The sequence below is a fragment of the Lissotriton helveticus genome, chromosome 7, assembly GCF_964261635.1.
Source record: "Lissotriton helveticus chromosome 7, aLisHel1.1, whole genome shotgun sequence".
Classification (NCBI taxonomy): Eukaryota; Metazoa; Chordata; class Amphibia; order Caudata; family Salamandridae; genus Lissotriton; species Lissotriton helveticus.
The window spans coordinates 1,042,903,817-1,042,919,728 of NC_136068.1; the positions used below are offsets into that span (position 1 = coordinate 1,042,903,817).

At 44.8% G+C, this 15,912-nt stretch overlaps 2 protein-coding genes across 3 annotated transcripts in view; one reads left to right on the forward strand and one right to left on the reverse strand.

Annotated features, from left to right (window-relative positions):
- Positions 1-597, reverse strand: part of TMC6 (transmembrane channel like 6) — a 229,636-nt gene extending 229,039 nt beyond the window's left edge. The window contains exon 1 of the mRNA XM_078653859.1: positions 371-597. The gene's annotated coding sequence lies outside the window, so the exon portion shown is untranslated. The remainder of the gene's footprint in view (positions 1-370) is intronic.
- Positions 598-629: 32 nt separating this feature from the next.
- The window catches only part of TMC8 (transmembrane channel like 8), a 106,342-nt gene continuing 91,059 nt past the window's right edge, over positions 630-15,912 (forward strand). For both annotated transcript variants that reach the window (XM_078653861.1, XM_078653862.1), the window contains exons 1-4: positions 630-743; positions 5,276-5,348; positions 11,864-12,088; positions 13,064-13,212. In XM_078653861.1, the coding sequence (XP_078509987.1) occupies positions 11,907-12,088; positions 13,064-13,212 (331 nt within the window). In that variant the 5' untranslated portion in view covers positions 630-743; positions 5,276-5,348; positions 11,864-11,906. The remainder of the gene's footprint in view (positions 744-5,275; positions 5,349-11,863; positions 12,089-13,063; positions 13,213-15,912) is intronic.

The following is a 15,912-nucleotide window of genomic DNA, read 5'->3' on the forward strand; positions in this document are numbered from 1 at the left end:
TTAGAGCGATAAGGCGCATTGTTGGTGAGTGGTACTGAGGGAATTCATGGAGAAGGAGGAAATGGGGGAGGGTGCCAAAAAAGACTGTTGCACCGTGAGCGCCCAGTGCTAGGGCCAGCCTTGGTTGGGAGTGTTACCGCCCCCCCCCTCTCAAAGTCTCGAAGTTCGGGTCTAGTTGCGCCCTTGGCATTGAGTGGGGTGAGCCCTCGTATGTCCCCACTCACTGTCACTCTCCCTCACGGTCTGTGGCTCCCTGTGGTGCTCACTCACCACCCCTCTGCGTTCCTCACTCGTTGCCTGTTGCCCTCACTCACTGTGACCCTCACTCACCGTGACCCTCACTCACCGCCTCACTCTGACCTTCACTCACCGCCTCCCTGTGGTCCTCGCTCAGCACCTCTCCGCGTTCCTCACTCATCTCTTCCCCGTTGCCCTCCCTCAGAGTGACTTCTCGCTGACGCCTCTGTGACCCTCATGCCTCCATGCGAGAGACGCGCGCTCAGCGCCCTGGCGGTCTGCGGCTTCTCTGCCTCGCAGCGCTTCCCCATCTCAAGTCTGGGGAAGCATCAAGCAGGCCGGGCCGAGCTGCATCCTGTCACGTGGGCCCGTGGGTGCGAGTGACACCTTCTTATCTCCAGAGACCCGTCCAGAAGGCAGAGAGGCCGCAGGAGGAGCCGCTCCTCCCCGCGCTTGGTGCCGGGCCTCGGGGTGCTGCTGGCGGACGGAGCCTCGACATCCAACAGGTGTGTGCAGGGTGGGGGTGGGGGTTAGGGAGAGGAGAGCTCATAGGTACCAAGTGGCCCAAAGTCGCGTGTGAGTCCCTCTGGCACTACTGGCCGTGCTTGCATGAATGGGTTTTAGAGCCATACTTCCAGCGTTAAAATAAAAACTACACAACCTAGTTTGGAACCCGCTGCAGGCTGGATGGAGGAGCGAAGCAGTCACATCAGGCCGCTAGGCCGCAATGCACTTGAGGTTAGTGGGTGGGGGCATGGGTGGCAGTATGGCACCTTGGTCCATACTTCCTGTCTTTGTTGTTTACTCTGAGCTAAGCTACTTTTAAACGCACCCGACCAGAGGGTTTCCGGCATCTTGAGATCTCCCTCAATGGCTCCCTCCCCCCTGGCGTCACTCACATGTACCGAAAGGGTCCGCTAGAGTAACGTCACTGGGCAGCGAGTGAAACCTGCAGTCCGGTAAACCTTGCCAAAGAGGGGATGCATGTGTTTTATTATTGTTTTCCATTCAGTTATTGGCTGTCTTGTTCAGCGAGAACAGCTCCCAACCGGGCCTGCACAACAACGCAAGAACCAACCAGGCATTGATGGCGGTAGCCATAGCACACACGACAATGTAAGCATGTATACTAACATAGTGAGAATATTTAAGAGATGGGGAAACTGCAGCGCTATGAAATGTGCACAGAAAACAGACGAGATATACAAACCATCCGCAAAGAACCAAAGACACAGACAGCTGCTCTACATTCACCTTAAGGATATATATTGGTCTCGCAAAGCACTGACAAAACAACAGCTCCATGTAACATGCGGTAACAAAAATTAAACTTGATAGCGTGAGGAGGCCGGGTGTCAAGGAGTGAATAGGAGGAAAAGTAAATACATGCAACTGGCTAGGGAGCACGGGCAAAAATCACATATATTGCCGCAGAGAAACCAAACATGACACAGTTACAGGTGCACTGAACCGTATAGATAACTTGTGATTACATTGTTGTTATGTTATGCAGATTTGTAGAGCACACTATCGCCCGGGAGGTCTCCTGGTACTGAGCAGGTGTGAGTCTAGCCACACCTAGGGTCTAGTGAGAGCACTCACAAAAGCCAGGCCTTCAGCTTCTTATAGAATTCAAGAAGTGAGGTGGAGACTCCTGTGTGTAGCAGCAGGTCGTTGCACGCTTTAGGAACGATGTTATAGAAGGTTCGACTACCGGATATGGTTTTTCTGTATGCTTTTGATCTGTGCAAGTAGGAGTCCATCGAAGCGGAGGTATCTGGAAGGTTTGTGAAAGCAGATGTGATTGTTGATATACTGATCCAGGGTTATGCATTGCCTTGAAAGTGTGGGTGATTACACTGGTTACAGAAAAGCAGAAGAGGGTGCTGATTTAGTGTTGCAGCCCTTGGCTCAGGGCCAATGTAATTATGTGGCCGTGAAGGACCAAATTATGCAACAGGATTGCATACATTATGCAGCAAGAAAAGGCAAATTAAGTGGCATAATGCACCACATACTGTGGCAGTATCATTTTGCTATCTTGTCATTATACATTATGGGGGGTGGTTTCATCTTTACAGTGCCAGTTTGCCACCTGTACACAGCACTCTGTGGAAACTGTCACAGCACAGAATTGCTTAGGTCCATAGGCCTTGCACTAAACCAAGGGCGTATCTGTGCATGTGTGCAGAGCTTAAGCATACAGTGACAAAGGAATAAATGAGGCCACAGGACAAGTTGATAGAATTTTACCTGACAATAATAGTAAAGAAACAGAAACAACCATGAGTCATTTTTGTTTTATTTAACTTTCACCCTAGGCCAACCCTACAGTATTTCAAAGTTCTGAATATCCTTCATAGAATTAATGGGTGCTGTCAGCCTGTCTAATTCGTATCAAGGCCCACTGAAATTAATCCATTTGGGATTTGGAATAACCTTGTAGCCACCCGCCCTTAATCTAATTTCTGTAGTATCTTTATTTTCCTTGATGTTTTAGAATCACTGTGTAATTCTACAATGTAGTACTGTTTAAGAGAAATAGAAGCATGTTAAAAACGAGCATTAGCAAAGCCAAGAGGCGTGGTGTCCATACTGAGCCCTGACTACAATATTTAAAAAAACTCTGCTGCAGTTGAAAAATAAAGAACAAAACTATTGCTTTCTGTTTACAATACACCTATAACATAAAAAATGTAATGTGTGATGATACAGTGCACTTTTTAGATTTTAAATGGTTCCTTTTACATTGTAATGCAAGCATTTCATAGAAGGCGGAACAAAACAGCAAACAGCCAGTAACCAGAGGTTGGGGAGATATAGTCCTCTGGGTGGAGCCAACACCCACTCCATGTGTATTTTAAAGAATTGGTAACAGTAGGTCATGCTGACAATTGCACTGCCAAACTAGACCCAATCATAATCATTGAATGACTGTTGACAGGGTGTCTGGGTTGTTTCACTGCCTTGCTTGCAAAATATGAAGATCTCATCCATAGCCTGGCCCATATTCGCCTTCTGGTGCCCTTCTTATGAACCAGTGCACGTGCCCATCTTCGAGAGCTCCACTGGCTCCCAGTGGCTCATCGTATTATGTTTAAAACATTGGTCTTGGCCTTTCGGGCCTTGCATCAACAAGGCCCACAATATCTGCACAAGAGGTTTGCCTTTTATACTCCTCGCCGTGCTCTTCGATCGGCCAACCTCCGTCTGATGTCCATGCCCAAAGTCAGATACGCGAGATTGGGTGGTCAGTCTATTTCTGTCCAAACAGCACGGTCCTGGAATGCCCTGCCGCTTTCTTTGAGATCATCAGCCACATTAGCGGGATTCAAGAAAGGGTTAAAAACCCATCTTTTTAATCTCAGAATCTAGTTCTTTTTTTTTCTTTTTTCTTGGATTGGCTCTGTTTAATGTTACATATCGCGCCAGGATACTCTGTAGTAGCAGAGCGCGTAATAAAACATTTTATAACATAACATAACATAACATTATGACATAATGAGGGGAAGGGTTAAGCAAGGGTAGCCCATCCCAGTGGTAGTGTTGTACGCTAGGATAAAACTGGAAGAAAGATTAACGTTCCCTTGGCAAGGAAGCAACAGAAAGTTGTTGTCTGCTATAGTGTCACCCTTGTGACCTGCTGCACAGTCTAAGCTGTGGTGACAGAGAGAGGCCTATAGTTCAGTGATGTCCCTTATGCCACCATTCATATGGTGGCTTGATGTTTGCAGGTGGTTAGGTCCATTTTGTGCTTTTTTTCTGTGTAGGTGTGTAATGTCACCCTCTCTTTTGGTTTCCTTCTGGCACAACCACTCGCTACCCAGCGGTTTCAGGCTTTGATGGCAAACATCGGAATGTGGTAAGGCCTAAAAGTACGATTTCTGTTTTATTTCTGCTGAACTGCAACAGGGAAGGAGGCCATGAACAACTGCACTGTACATGCCCAAGAAATGTCCTTGATTCTGTGCAAAACCTAGGGTTTCCACTGTGGCCATGCACTGTCTCTACTTAAGGTTCAGCATTGAGCTGATAATCTGTTGCAAATAGTGGTTCCAGGTCCCTATATCTGCTCAACTGGCTGGCAATTCTCCTCTTTACACCTAAGATCATCCTCAGATTCATGCTGCTTCCAGGAGTTGGGCTGCGTTAACTGCTTTTGATGAAAAGCATTAATGAATAAAAACATTTGGATCCATTAAGAAACACAAGACTCCCGAGTGATTATGGACTAATGATAATTAAAGAATTATTCTTTGAATTTTGGAAAGACAAATCAAGGATGGACTTTTACAAGCTTCTTTTCTTCAAAAATTGGAGTTTGCATGAACGTGGCCCTGGGGCAGTGTGACCACTTAATGTTGAGCGTGAGAATATGCTAATGGAATTGTCCTGATATTACACCAGTGTGCCCTTGTTCTTAGTCCACACTGCCAGTTGCAGAATATTGGATTGCTTCCAGGAGTTGTTGCTAGCTTCTTTCTTGCTTGCTGTCAGAATGTTCCTAACTGGAATCTACCTTCATGAGCAAGAGCCCACCTCACTCAGAGGGCCTCTTACCACCAAGGGATGGGTGCGTCAATCGGTCCCATATTTATTCAATTTGGGATATTTCCAGAGTTCAGACCTAGTTTCGAGCAGCCATAGAGTGCATTACAAATAGGAATAGGCATTTGGACATCATCAGTCCTTGACCACACAGACAGGTCTTTCACTGATTGCTTACAAGAGAGGCGGGTGCTTCTGAAATAATTTGCAGAGCAGAGGGAGGATGTAGGGCAGGAGTAGGCATTTCTTGTGAGAGGGGAGGATTTGGTCATGTGTGGGGGTGGACATGGATTCAGTAGCGTCTCAACTGTTGCCAGGAATAATATTTTTGCAATGCATTCTTACATGTGTTCCTCAGCGACCTGGGTCTTGAGTTCTTCCCAGAAATAAATGTAGAGACAGGGGATTCGGCTTTGGATGGGGAATGTTTTTCTGTATTCTTGACGTGTAGATCCAGGAATCTTTCTCCAAATTCTTTTCTGTTTTCCAGGTTTCTAGGTTGAAGCTACAAAGGGATTATCTCCTGGTGTTGTGGTTCCAGCTTGTGAAAGTTCATCTGCCAGGTATGCTGGTGTTCCCCGGTGTGTGGCTTGGACAGGGCATGATTCAGCAGGGCTTGAAGACGGTTCTGTTTTGTAGTGTTATCCAATGAGGGACAATCAGGGTTGGGGTAAGTTGGTCAAACGTGTGGCTCCTTGTGTTGCCTCTTGATGAGCTGTTGCCTCTTATACGAAGGCTTTGATAGAAGCCAGACAGGAATTCTGGTGTGCTGTGAATAGGGCACTGCTGCCACCCTTGCAGACTCACCCTTGATAGCACATACCTGGATCATGCACCTCAATCACCTCACCTCAGGTAAGCAGAGCCTGTGTGTCTCCTAGAAACAATGATAGCTGTGACGGTTTCCTGCAACTGACATTGCTCATCTGCCACCCACGTACGACTTGCATCCGGTTGGGTTCCGTATGGCAGATGGTTGATATTTCTGTCCGAAGGAACACAACAGGGATACAAGTAGTCAAAAGGCCATGGCTTCCAACAGCAGCTCCAGTGACTTATCTAATTCATAGAGCTCCTTCTAATGGCCCAAAAACCTGTCTTATTCCCATAAGAGTGTGGCTCCAAGAATCTTCGGACACCCCTGAGTGGAATGAGAGCCACACAAAGTGGGTAGTTCCCTGTCCCAGAAAGGTAGGAGTCATAGTGGCACAACTTACCACGTGTGAGGTCAACCCTGAACATGGGAGTGTTATGTTCGTGGACTCTTGTATAGCGCGTGACTCACCCGGGGGCATCTCAGCACTTACCTAGAAGGTTACAAGAAAGAAGTCCAAGGAAAGCTACATAAAAAGGGAAGCAAGATTAAAACAAAAAAGCTTTACGTTGTTTTCTGAAAGCCAGATAGGAGGCGGATTTACGTAAGGCCTCTGGTAGCGAGTTCCAGTATTTGGGAGCAATATATGAAAAAGCTCTGCCACCCGTACGGGTAAGACGAATGCGGGGGGTCTTCAGGAGGGCCAAAGAATTTGACCTTAGATTGTGCCCAGACACCTGCTTACAGTGCTTTTTATGCAAATAGCCAGGACCCATTCCATTGATTGCTTTAAAAGTGAGGCAGCAGATTTTAAAGAAAGATCTTTTTTTCACTGAAAGCCAGTGAAGCTCTCTGAGCAAGGGGAGTGATGGAGACCCCGGGGGACGGTTTAGGACCAACCCCGCTGCAGTATTTTGGATAACTTGAAGTTTGGCTATCATGGTTTCACCCACTTCAGCCAATAGTGCGTTCCCGTAGTCGAGGCGGCTCATAACCATCGCCTGGACCACCATTCTATGATGTTCTCATGGCAGGTAGGGGAGTATCCTACGTAAGAGGCGAAGACTGTAATAACAGGAACCAGTGATGTTCTTGATATTGTCTTTCATGGCCAGCTTGTGATCCAATTGTATTCCCAGGCTTTTTACTGAGGAGGTAGGACTGGGGGCCACTCCCAACTGGGATGGCCACCAGTCGACCATACAGATGTTAGCGGCTTTTCCAAGGAGTATACGTTCGGTTTTTACGGGATTGAGTTGGAGGAAACGTTTAGTCATCCATTTTGAGATGGCAAGCATTCCCGCAGAGAAGCGCAATTTCTCGTCAATTGGATTGGTGCCTATTGGGAATATCAACTGGGTATCGTCAGCATATGATACTATATCAAAACCAAATGGTTGAACAACCTTAGCCAGGGAAGCCATATACACATTAAAAAGAGAAGGGCTCATGCAGGAATCCTGCGGTACTCCCTTATCCAACAAGAATTTTTGAGACGTAAACGGTCCCAGAGTAATGGTTTGCCATCTATCTGAGAGAAAATTCTTGAGCCAATCCAGAGCCAGACCCCAGATACCACACTCCCGCAGCCTCTCCACAAGCAGTCGATGAGAAATGGTATCGAATGCTGTGGAGAGGTTCAAGAGGATCAGTATCATGGACCCGCCAGCATCAAGAGTTTGTCTTATTGAATCCGTGACAGCCAAAATGGCCATCTCAGTACTACAACCAGGGCGAAAGCCCAACTGTGAAGGGTCGAGAATGCCATTAGATTCTAGGTAATGGCTAAGTTGTTTATTTATTAGTGTTTCCAATATTTTTCCCAGCAAAGGCAGCAAAGATATCGGCCTGTAGTTGCTCAGAACCTGAGGATCGGCCGTCGGTTTCTTAAGGATAGGCCGGACATAAGCTTCTTTTCAAGCAATGGGGATTGAGCCAGTTAAGATAGAGGAGTTAAAAATGTCTGTATTTTCGGGAAACACACAGGGGAGAGAAGGGCCATAATGTGAGGGGAACATATGTCACCCGGTGAGCCAGATTTAGCTGCCGATAGTAGACTGCTTACATCCTCCAGCGAAATGATCTCAAACTGATTAAGATGATAAGCAGGAGATGGCGTCAGAGCATCCAGATCTTTAGTAGATCTAATGTTATTTGTGCGCGTAGTGGGAAAATTAGCATAGATCGAAGAGATTTTTTCTTGGAAAAAATTCGCTAATGAATCACAAAGCTCCTGGGATTCTGGTGGCGACTGTTTACATGCTTGAGGTGATGCAAAGTCCTTGACGATATTAAACAATGCTTTAGAGGAGTTGCTAGCTTGGTCTATTTCATTACGAATATACGTACGTACATACGTACTTACGTGCGCTGCTGCTTTCTGTTTTATCAGTCAGGGAACATATCCGACCAAAGACCACAAATAAATGAACTGCATGCCGACCACCTCATTACAGGAATACATGCTTTGGTTGGTATCCGCAGTCCCACTGGGGGTACACCCTTGAATGGATCTGCCTAGACTTTTCAAGACAGCATTGTAGGTACAGACAAGTACTCACCCTAATTATATTGTACCCTCTCATTCAGCCCAAATACCTAAAATACATAAGAGATACGAAGCAGTAGGAACCCAGTATCAGCTGCCACCCCTGGGCTATTCTCTTGCAGAGCTCTCCAAAATACCCTCCTCTACATCCATGTTGCACCCCAACCCTGGGGGATCATCCATTTGCTAGAGCAACAAGAACAATTCTAAAGGAGAGGCAGTCGAGACCTCTGGGCTCCAGCCTTGCCTTCTCTTAGGAAACTAACATAGTGTTTGGGCCACCCACGACTCCAGTCTAGCATGCCTACACGCACCTTACAGGCCAACAGGCCAATAGACAGCAGCTACCCAAGACCTGGTGTTAGGGAGCTACCCCTTTTCTCAACTAACCACACAGGTGGTGATCATAATGGTGACCTACATGTCTGGACCATTCATTGTTCTCCCCTCATCTCTCAGTGCCATGCTGCTGCCAAGTCCAGGGCCACAGTGAGCTGAAGGAAAGTTTAGGGGCATCAGGGTTTACAGGGTACACCTAGGGTATCAACCACGAGTGTTGTTCTACTCTTGGGATCCTCCTGTCCAATCTTGAAGAAGCTCTTGCCATGCTGGGGACTTTCGCTGGGGAACACTCTGAATGATGCGGAGGGTATACTGCCCTTGAGACGTCATCCCATTCCATTACTTCTAGAATAGTCAGACTCAGGCAGACTTCTGACACTCCAATATGAACAAGCGGCCAATGCCTCGCTTACACCAAGTATGTTGGCAGCAAGGTCCTGTCCATGCGGCCCATTCCTGACTTCACTCCTTTTGCTAAGCGATACCGCTCAGTTATTCCACCCCGTTAGACTCCGAACAGCACTGTCCCCTGAGGGATCGACGGGTACCTCGCACTAATAAATACCCTACCTGTGACCTAATCACTGTAGGCACTCATTTTCCCTATTGGAAGACACATCATAATGGAAGGTAACAATAGGCAGAGATGGTAAATGAAGTGCAGAGTACAATGTAGCTTCAAAGAAGCCCATTACAATAGGAACAAGTAGTGTTTTAAGTAGGTCACTGACCAGCACTCCCACATCACTTTCCTGGGGATCAGACATAACATGTACACACACACACACACACACATACACACATACACACATACACACATACACACACAAACACACGCGAGTCCACACGCACACTGTTGGGCAGATATGTATTTCAGGGCTCAAAAATCTAGTGATACATTCAGAATTGTTGTTCTCCTAACAATTGCATTAAAAAAATAATAATCACATTTTACTTTTTTCTTTCTTTTTTTAAGTGGGGGGAGACCCCCAGTACCCCACTGTTAGCTATCCCTTATCCGTATGCTCTCTATTTCCTCACTGACCAATCACTCACCATAGCTTTAGCTCTAATACTTACCCAAATCATCAGACTTAACCTATTCCAACTCTTACTTTAACCTTCACTGTTATCTTAACTCATTCCATTAACTTACATAACTCTTAGACTATTGGCATGCATGTGGGCTTTTAATCATATAAGACATTTTTTATGGGCAAGCGCGTTCCAAATAAGAACAGATCAAAAACTTTTGTGAGTAATTTTGTCACCTGGGTAGGTTTTGTCATCACCTGGAACTGCGATTGGAGGTGATATGTTTTCCTGGAAAAAAAAAAAATATTTTTCCTCATGTTAAACTATGTATGCCTATCTAGGGATCTTACAACAGTGTGTTAGATCTCGAAGAGGAAGTTGTGGCTGAAGGAAAGGTTGTGGTGGCTAGCCGAAAATAGAGTGGAACCTATGCGGATGGATGTCGAAAATGATCATTTGACAATTTAAAAGTTCAAGATGTATTTAATGGATGACTACACTCTTTAAGAAAGAGGTGAAAGCTATCCTCATGGCAAAATACACCTAAACTATTAATTCGGTCTCCTTAAGATTATGCACAGAACTGTATTACTTGTTTGATACCGCTGCATATTTGCATTACTTGTATTATTGATTTACTGATTTACATGATTGGCTTTGCCTTCATTTATTTGTACTGTAAGCTCCTCTGATTTATTGGTTTGACTATGCTCCCTAATGTACCCCTCTATGTAAAGCGCTCTGATATCTGCAAAGATCTTGTTCGCGCTATATAAAACTTTCAAAATAAATAAATAAATTGCCTTCCATTGACTCCTTCAAATTGTTTTTGAAACTGGGAGAAGAAGGATTGATGAGGTAAGTTGTGAAGGAAAATTATTCAATAGAGTAGCTGCAAGAAGAAATAGTGTATGCTCATGCTGGCCATCCATGCATTTCTTCAATTATAAATGTATTACTTTACTGCTCAAAATGGCCGCATTTATGCTTTTCCCATTAAGCTCATGAAATATGTCTTTTCAAGGGAAGGTTAAACAGAAATTATGGTAGCTGATATGGTAGCTGATATCAAAGTGCAGATTCTGTTACCTCGGTTGAAAACGTTCTTGAAGGATTCTGGTATAACGCATGACAGAATGACAGAGCTAAGATTTACGACCCAGCGACGTAAAAGGATCGAACAGCAGATGCCTCTTGCTAATAGTACAGGAAAGTTCATTTCGGTGGATGATTCTGTAACAGAGCAGTCCATTCTGTTTATTAGGAGAAAGAGCACCAGGGCCTTGTCTTTTTCCATGGTAGGTAAAGAATGATGGAACAGTGAGTGGTACAAGAACAAGTAAGAACTAAAGTTTGATTCAATCCATAGTGTAGCAGATGCAATATGATGTGGTACATGACATCGAACCAGTGTCTGTGAGAGTGAAGGAATGGGTGAGACCTGGTTTCGGGTTTACTGAACCCATCAAGGTAGTCATGGTCAGTAAAAGCAGTTATGCTGTGCAGAATGGTACAGTGTGGAATATCTGTAAAGTTGCCAAGTGTGACATAGAGAAGAAGTGGAACTGTGTTGTTGGAACATTAATAGATAAAACAGACAGTTGCGTTATGGAATAGAATGGAATCGACCTGAAACTGACTATCCCACACTGCACTAATCTCAACAGTTCATAATGACTATCCTACAACCTTTTGTCACCTGAGACTGAGTATCCCATCTTATTCTATCACACCCCACACTGACTATCTCACCTCTCATTGACTACTTCATCTTGACCTAACTAAACACTCTTTCCATGATTATCCCGCCGACACTGAGTAGCCCATCCTACTCTGCCTAACCCAGCTGACACTTAATATCCCACCTGTCAGTAAATACATCATCTCGTACTGACTATACCTTCTTTTCTCAATGATCCCACCTAACGCTAACAATCCCACCGACACTGAATATTCCATTTAGCAGTGACTTCCTTATCTTGTATTGACTGTTCCATCTTCCCATGACTATTACACTTGACGCCGAAACCCACCCGACATTGACTATACCACCTCTCAGTGACTATCTCATTTTGACCTGACTATCTCTTCTTTCCGCTATTATCCTACATGACAGCAAGTCCCCCACCTAACATTGACAATCCCATGGGCACTAGCTATCTGACTTACTGATGACTATGCCACCTAATATTGACTACCCTACCACGTCACCATGTGACACTAGCTGCCTCTTTTCACTTTATCACATCAGAGGCTGAATATCCAGTCTGCCACTGTCTGTCTCTCTGTGCTTTCACCTCACACTAAATGACCTCACTATTTTTGTGCTCTTTCGACAGACTCCCTGTTCCTTAGTCTACCTATGATGACCTCCTCTCCTCCATGATGACGTCCAGGTCTCTGAGGACAAGACATGTTCTCTTCAATGATCTTCCTGCCGGTGTGGACTTCAGTGATGCAGACAATGAGGACGGTCTGGTTTGGGGTGTCTCCCATGGGGACCCTAATCCCCTGATCCCACCGAAACAGCTCCCCGTGTGCATGCAGGATAAGCGCCGCCTGAGGTAGAAGATATAACAGGGATACTAAATGGGGCAATAGTGTGGTTGGTGCAAAGCTGGTGTGCTCCCTTCTGGGGTGGCGATTACTGTGTAGCCCCTCTCATATTTATGGGGTGCTAAGTTGACTGTAGGTACCAACAGGCACCACCTGGGGCAGGCAGCTAACATCAGCAATCACTTGTGACCTGTTGCTTAACTTATGGCGATGCCCTTCTAACAGGACCACCTCTGAACACTGGCTTCCTTGCTTCAGCAGGGCTAGTCTCATCCTCAAGTGAATGTGAGCACCTCACATATGTGCTAACCCCCCTAAAGCGGAAATAGATTGAGGCGACATGAATCTACCAACCTGCATGCTTAACCGACAAAATACCTTGCTTAGATACCCAGAAATAGCTTTCTAATAAACCAGCCATCTCATGTGTTCTTGTGTGGTTAGAAGCAAAGGAAACGATGACCTTTAGATCCAAAGCTTCAAGAACACATTCTCTGCTCTTCTGGCTTTCTATGCCCACGCGCATGTGTCAAGGAACTCTATCTCTGTCCATGAGACTAGCTAAATCTTTCAAATGTCTCACAACATGGCTCTCGAGGGTTGTTTCAAAGATGCTTACTGTCTGCAACTACAAGTTCGTGTGTACATATTTATGGAAGTTGTATCTGGATACATTCTGGGTGTGTTATTGTGTTGAACCTCTGTGTTACGCCCGGCCTCTTTTTTATAAGCACCTGAGTAAAATGCACTCTAATGAGTGATTTTGTATAACTTCAGTCATATTAGAAGTTATTTTTTGTATCGAAGGTGCGTGCCGATGTTGTGAGGCACTCTAAAATTCTACAATGAATATATAATATCAGGAGTTTTTGGGCTGTAGCTCGTTGGAAGGCCAGGATGTTGCAGTAAGGGGGTTGGACTCTCTTCTTCCATGTGCTGCTGTCGTGCGTGAGATTCTCATTGGTCATTTTCTTTTCCCTCAGAGACAAGTGTCGTTGGGAGAGCAGCACCGATCGAGCATGGGACCGGTGGGCTCAGAGACAGCGCCGATCTTGGAGGAGGGCCTCGGAGGTCGTTCAGCTCTTGGCATCAGCGTGCAGTCCTTGGAAGAAACCTCTCTCTGAGATTGAAGGTGGGCACTGAGGGGAGAACGGGAACTGAGCTAGAGAGATCCTCGCAGGCCACCGTCTTAGCATTTCCAGTGGTTGCAGGGGGTCGCAACCTTAGGCCATACATTTTGCAACAACCTTCGAATCAACATGTTTGTGATGCGACTGGTAAGCGTATCAGTCGCATCGTAAAATAAAGGCCACAAGTTTTTCATTGTGACTAAGCCTTTTGTAAATCAGGCCCTATATTATCGGAATGCGTGTTTTATATCGCTTTTGTTGAAATGGGAGATTGTGTATGAAAATTGTCCTGCCTGTTACTGCTGCATACAGTAGAATGCTGTACTGCATTCCAGCAGTCTCATTTATTGAAATCTGTAATCCACAGAAATAATGTAATGTTCACAAATTCTGCAAAATAACAATTAGTTGGTTTAACATAATCCCTGTGTCCTATTAAATGTAAATCTAAAAGTACTTTACAGATATTTTTGGATTCATCTCTTTGGCATAACAAAAATATCAAATTGTCCAATCGCACATTTGTTTGGAAGCCATGGGCCACCAAAGGGATTTTTCAAGTTAAACAATTAATACAGGATTCTCGTTGTCTGTCCTTACAAGAGGTTCAATCCGCTTTTGACTTACCTGCATCCTTGTTACTAAAATATGAATCTCTAAGTTTGCTCTTAACGGAACAGCTTTCTCGACTTTCTGGATCTTCTCTTCCATCTCAAGATCCTCTGTCAGAACCTATCCGCTTCCCTTTCCATAAGAGCTTCCCAAGTTTACAAGTACTTACATTTTTCCTCTCTTAGGGCCCGATGTAGGTCGGTCGGTAACGGCCGAAAATCGGTATTTTCGGCCGTTTCCGACCGGTATTCAGTAATCGGTATGTAGGGACACATTATTTTACAGATTCGGTAAATTTACCGATCGGTAAATTTACCGAATCTGTAAAATACCGAATCGGTATTTATACCTATTCGGTATTTTTGATATGTAGGTGGGAGTCTTCTGAGTCCCACAAGCCTTACAGAATCGGTATTTTACCATGAAATCCAACTTCATGGTAAAAAACCGATTCCGGTGTGCATGCACATGTGTGCATGCACACCTGTGCCATATGACAGGCAGACCTGCCCTTAGGGCAGGTATGCCTGCCACATGGCCCCCAAATCTTTTTTGGGGGTGCTAGAGGGTGTCAAAGTGACACCCCCTGCACCCTTGTCAGAATCGGTATTTACCGATTCGGTAAATACCGACCGGTAATGCCCCATTCATTCCTATGGGCTTCAAAGCCCATAGGAATGAATGGGCCATTACCGGTCGGTATTTACCGAATCGGTAAATACCGATTTTTACCGATTCGGTAGCAGGAACATCTGGATGTTCCTACATCTCAACCCCTTAGATTTACCGATTTTTAATTACCGAATCGGTATGATTCGGTAATTTAAAATCGGTAAATCTATTTTACCTACATCTGGGCCTAAATCGTTCTAAAAGTAAGGTTGAGCTCTTATAGGAATCTGTTTTCAACTTACGCTTTCAGTTCATACATGGAACTCCATCTGGACACGCATACATCACACCTCTTGTAACTCGAGTACCACTCAGACCCTTTATTATTTTTAACCATAGACTATTTTTAACTCCACTATCACTCTCCAAGTATAGTTCAAATTTATACCCAAATTGTTGGGTATGTCCTTCCATTCCCGGCTCCTTTCTGCATTCCTTTTTTCTTTTCCCTAATATTGCATGTTTTTGGACTAAGGTATGTGAGTCAATTCCCTCTATTTGTACTATTAAATTTCCTTTCGACATATACTCCATATTTTTAGGAAGTAACTCTGCAAACTGGTTTGGCTCTCGCAGGTTGGCCTATTGGTGGACTTGTTAATTGCTATTGCCTTTGAGGTAATTACCTTTAACTGGAAAGATGCCTCTAAGGTATCCTTCTCCGCCTGGTGGAACTTTCTTTGTTATCACCACAGACTGGACAGAGCTTCTTCCAAAACTTCTCAACAACTTATTCGAAAAGAAGCCCTCTGGTCCCCACTTACTAATTACTTATCTGCATCTGCATTACTCTCTCAAGTTGGTTTCTTTGTTTATCAACCACCATGAGTACTTTACTCCTTTCTTTTTCTAGTTTACTTTCTTTCATATATCACATGTACGGTTATTATTTTGTTTTTGGAAATCAAAGCGATTATTATATGATCAATAATCCAATATAATATTAGATGACGATAATACCATATCTCCTGTTTCTTTTCTCCTTTATTTTTCTTTTCCTTTCCTTTCTTTTTCTCTACTTCTTTTCTTCTACTGTTTCTTTTCGGCTTCATTCTTCCTTAGACTTTCCTTTCTTCCGACAAATGAAACAAAAAAATAAATAAAATGCTTTTTAGGTCGAGCGTAGCGAAGGGACCTCTTGTATACTTTAGTATACCTATTTGGTTACTGAATATGTGGACACGAGTCGGACGCGCGCATTTTCCGTCTCGGATTTGGCCTCGTGAGCGCGCGTTTGCTGCTGGCATGAGCTGTGAGCGTGTACGGCGGCGTCAGCAGCGTCTGTTCTCGCGCTCCCCCATGCTTTCACTTTAACGTGTGTTCGGGTTTTGATCTGTATGGTGACATCATGCAGCGAACTGACCCTTCCTAACGGCCAATTAGAGGCGCTAGAGGGCACGCGGAGTTGTGTTGATTCA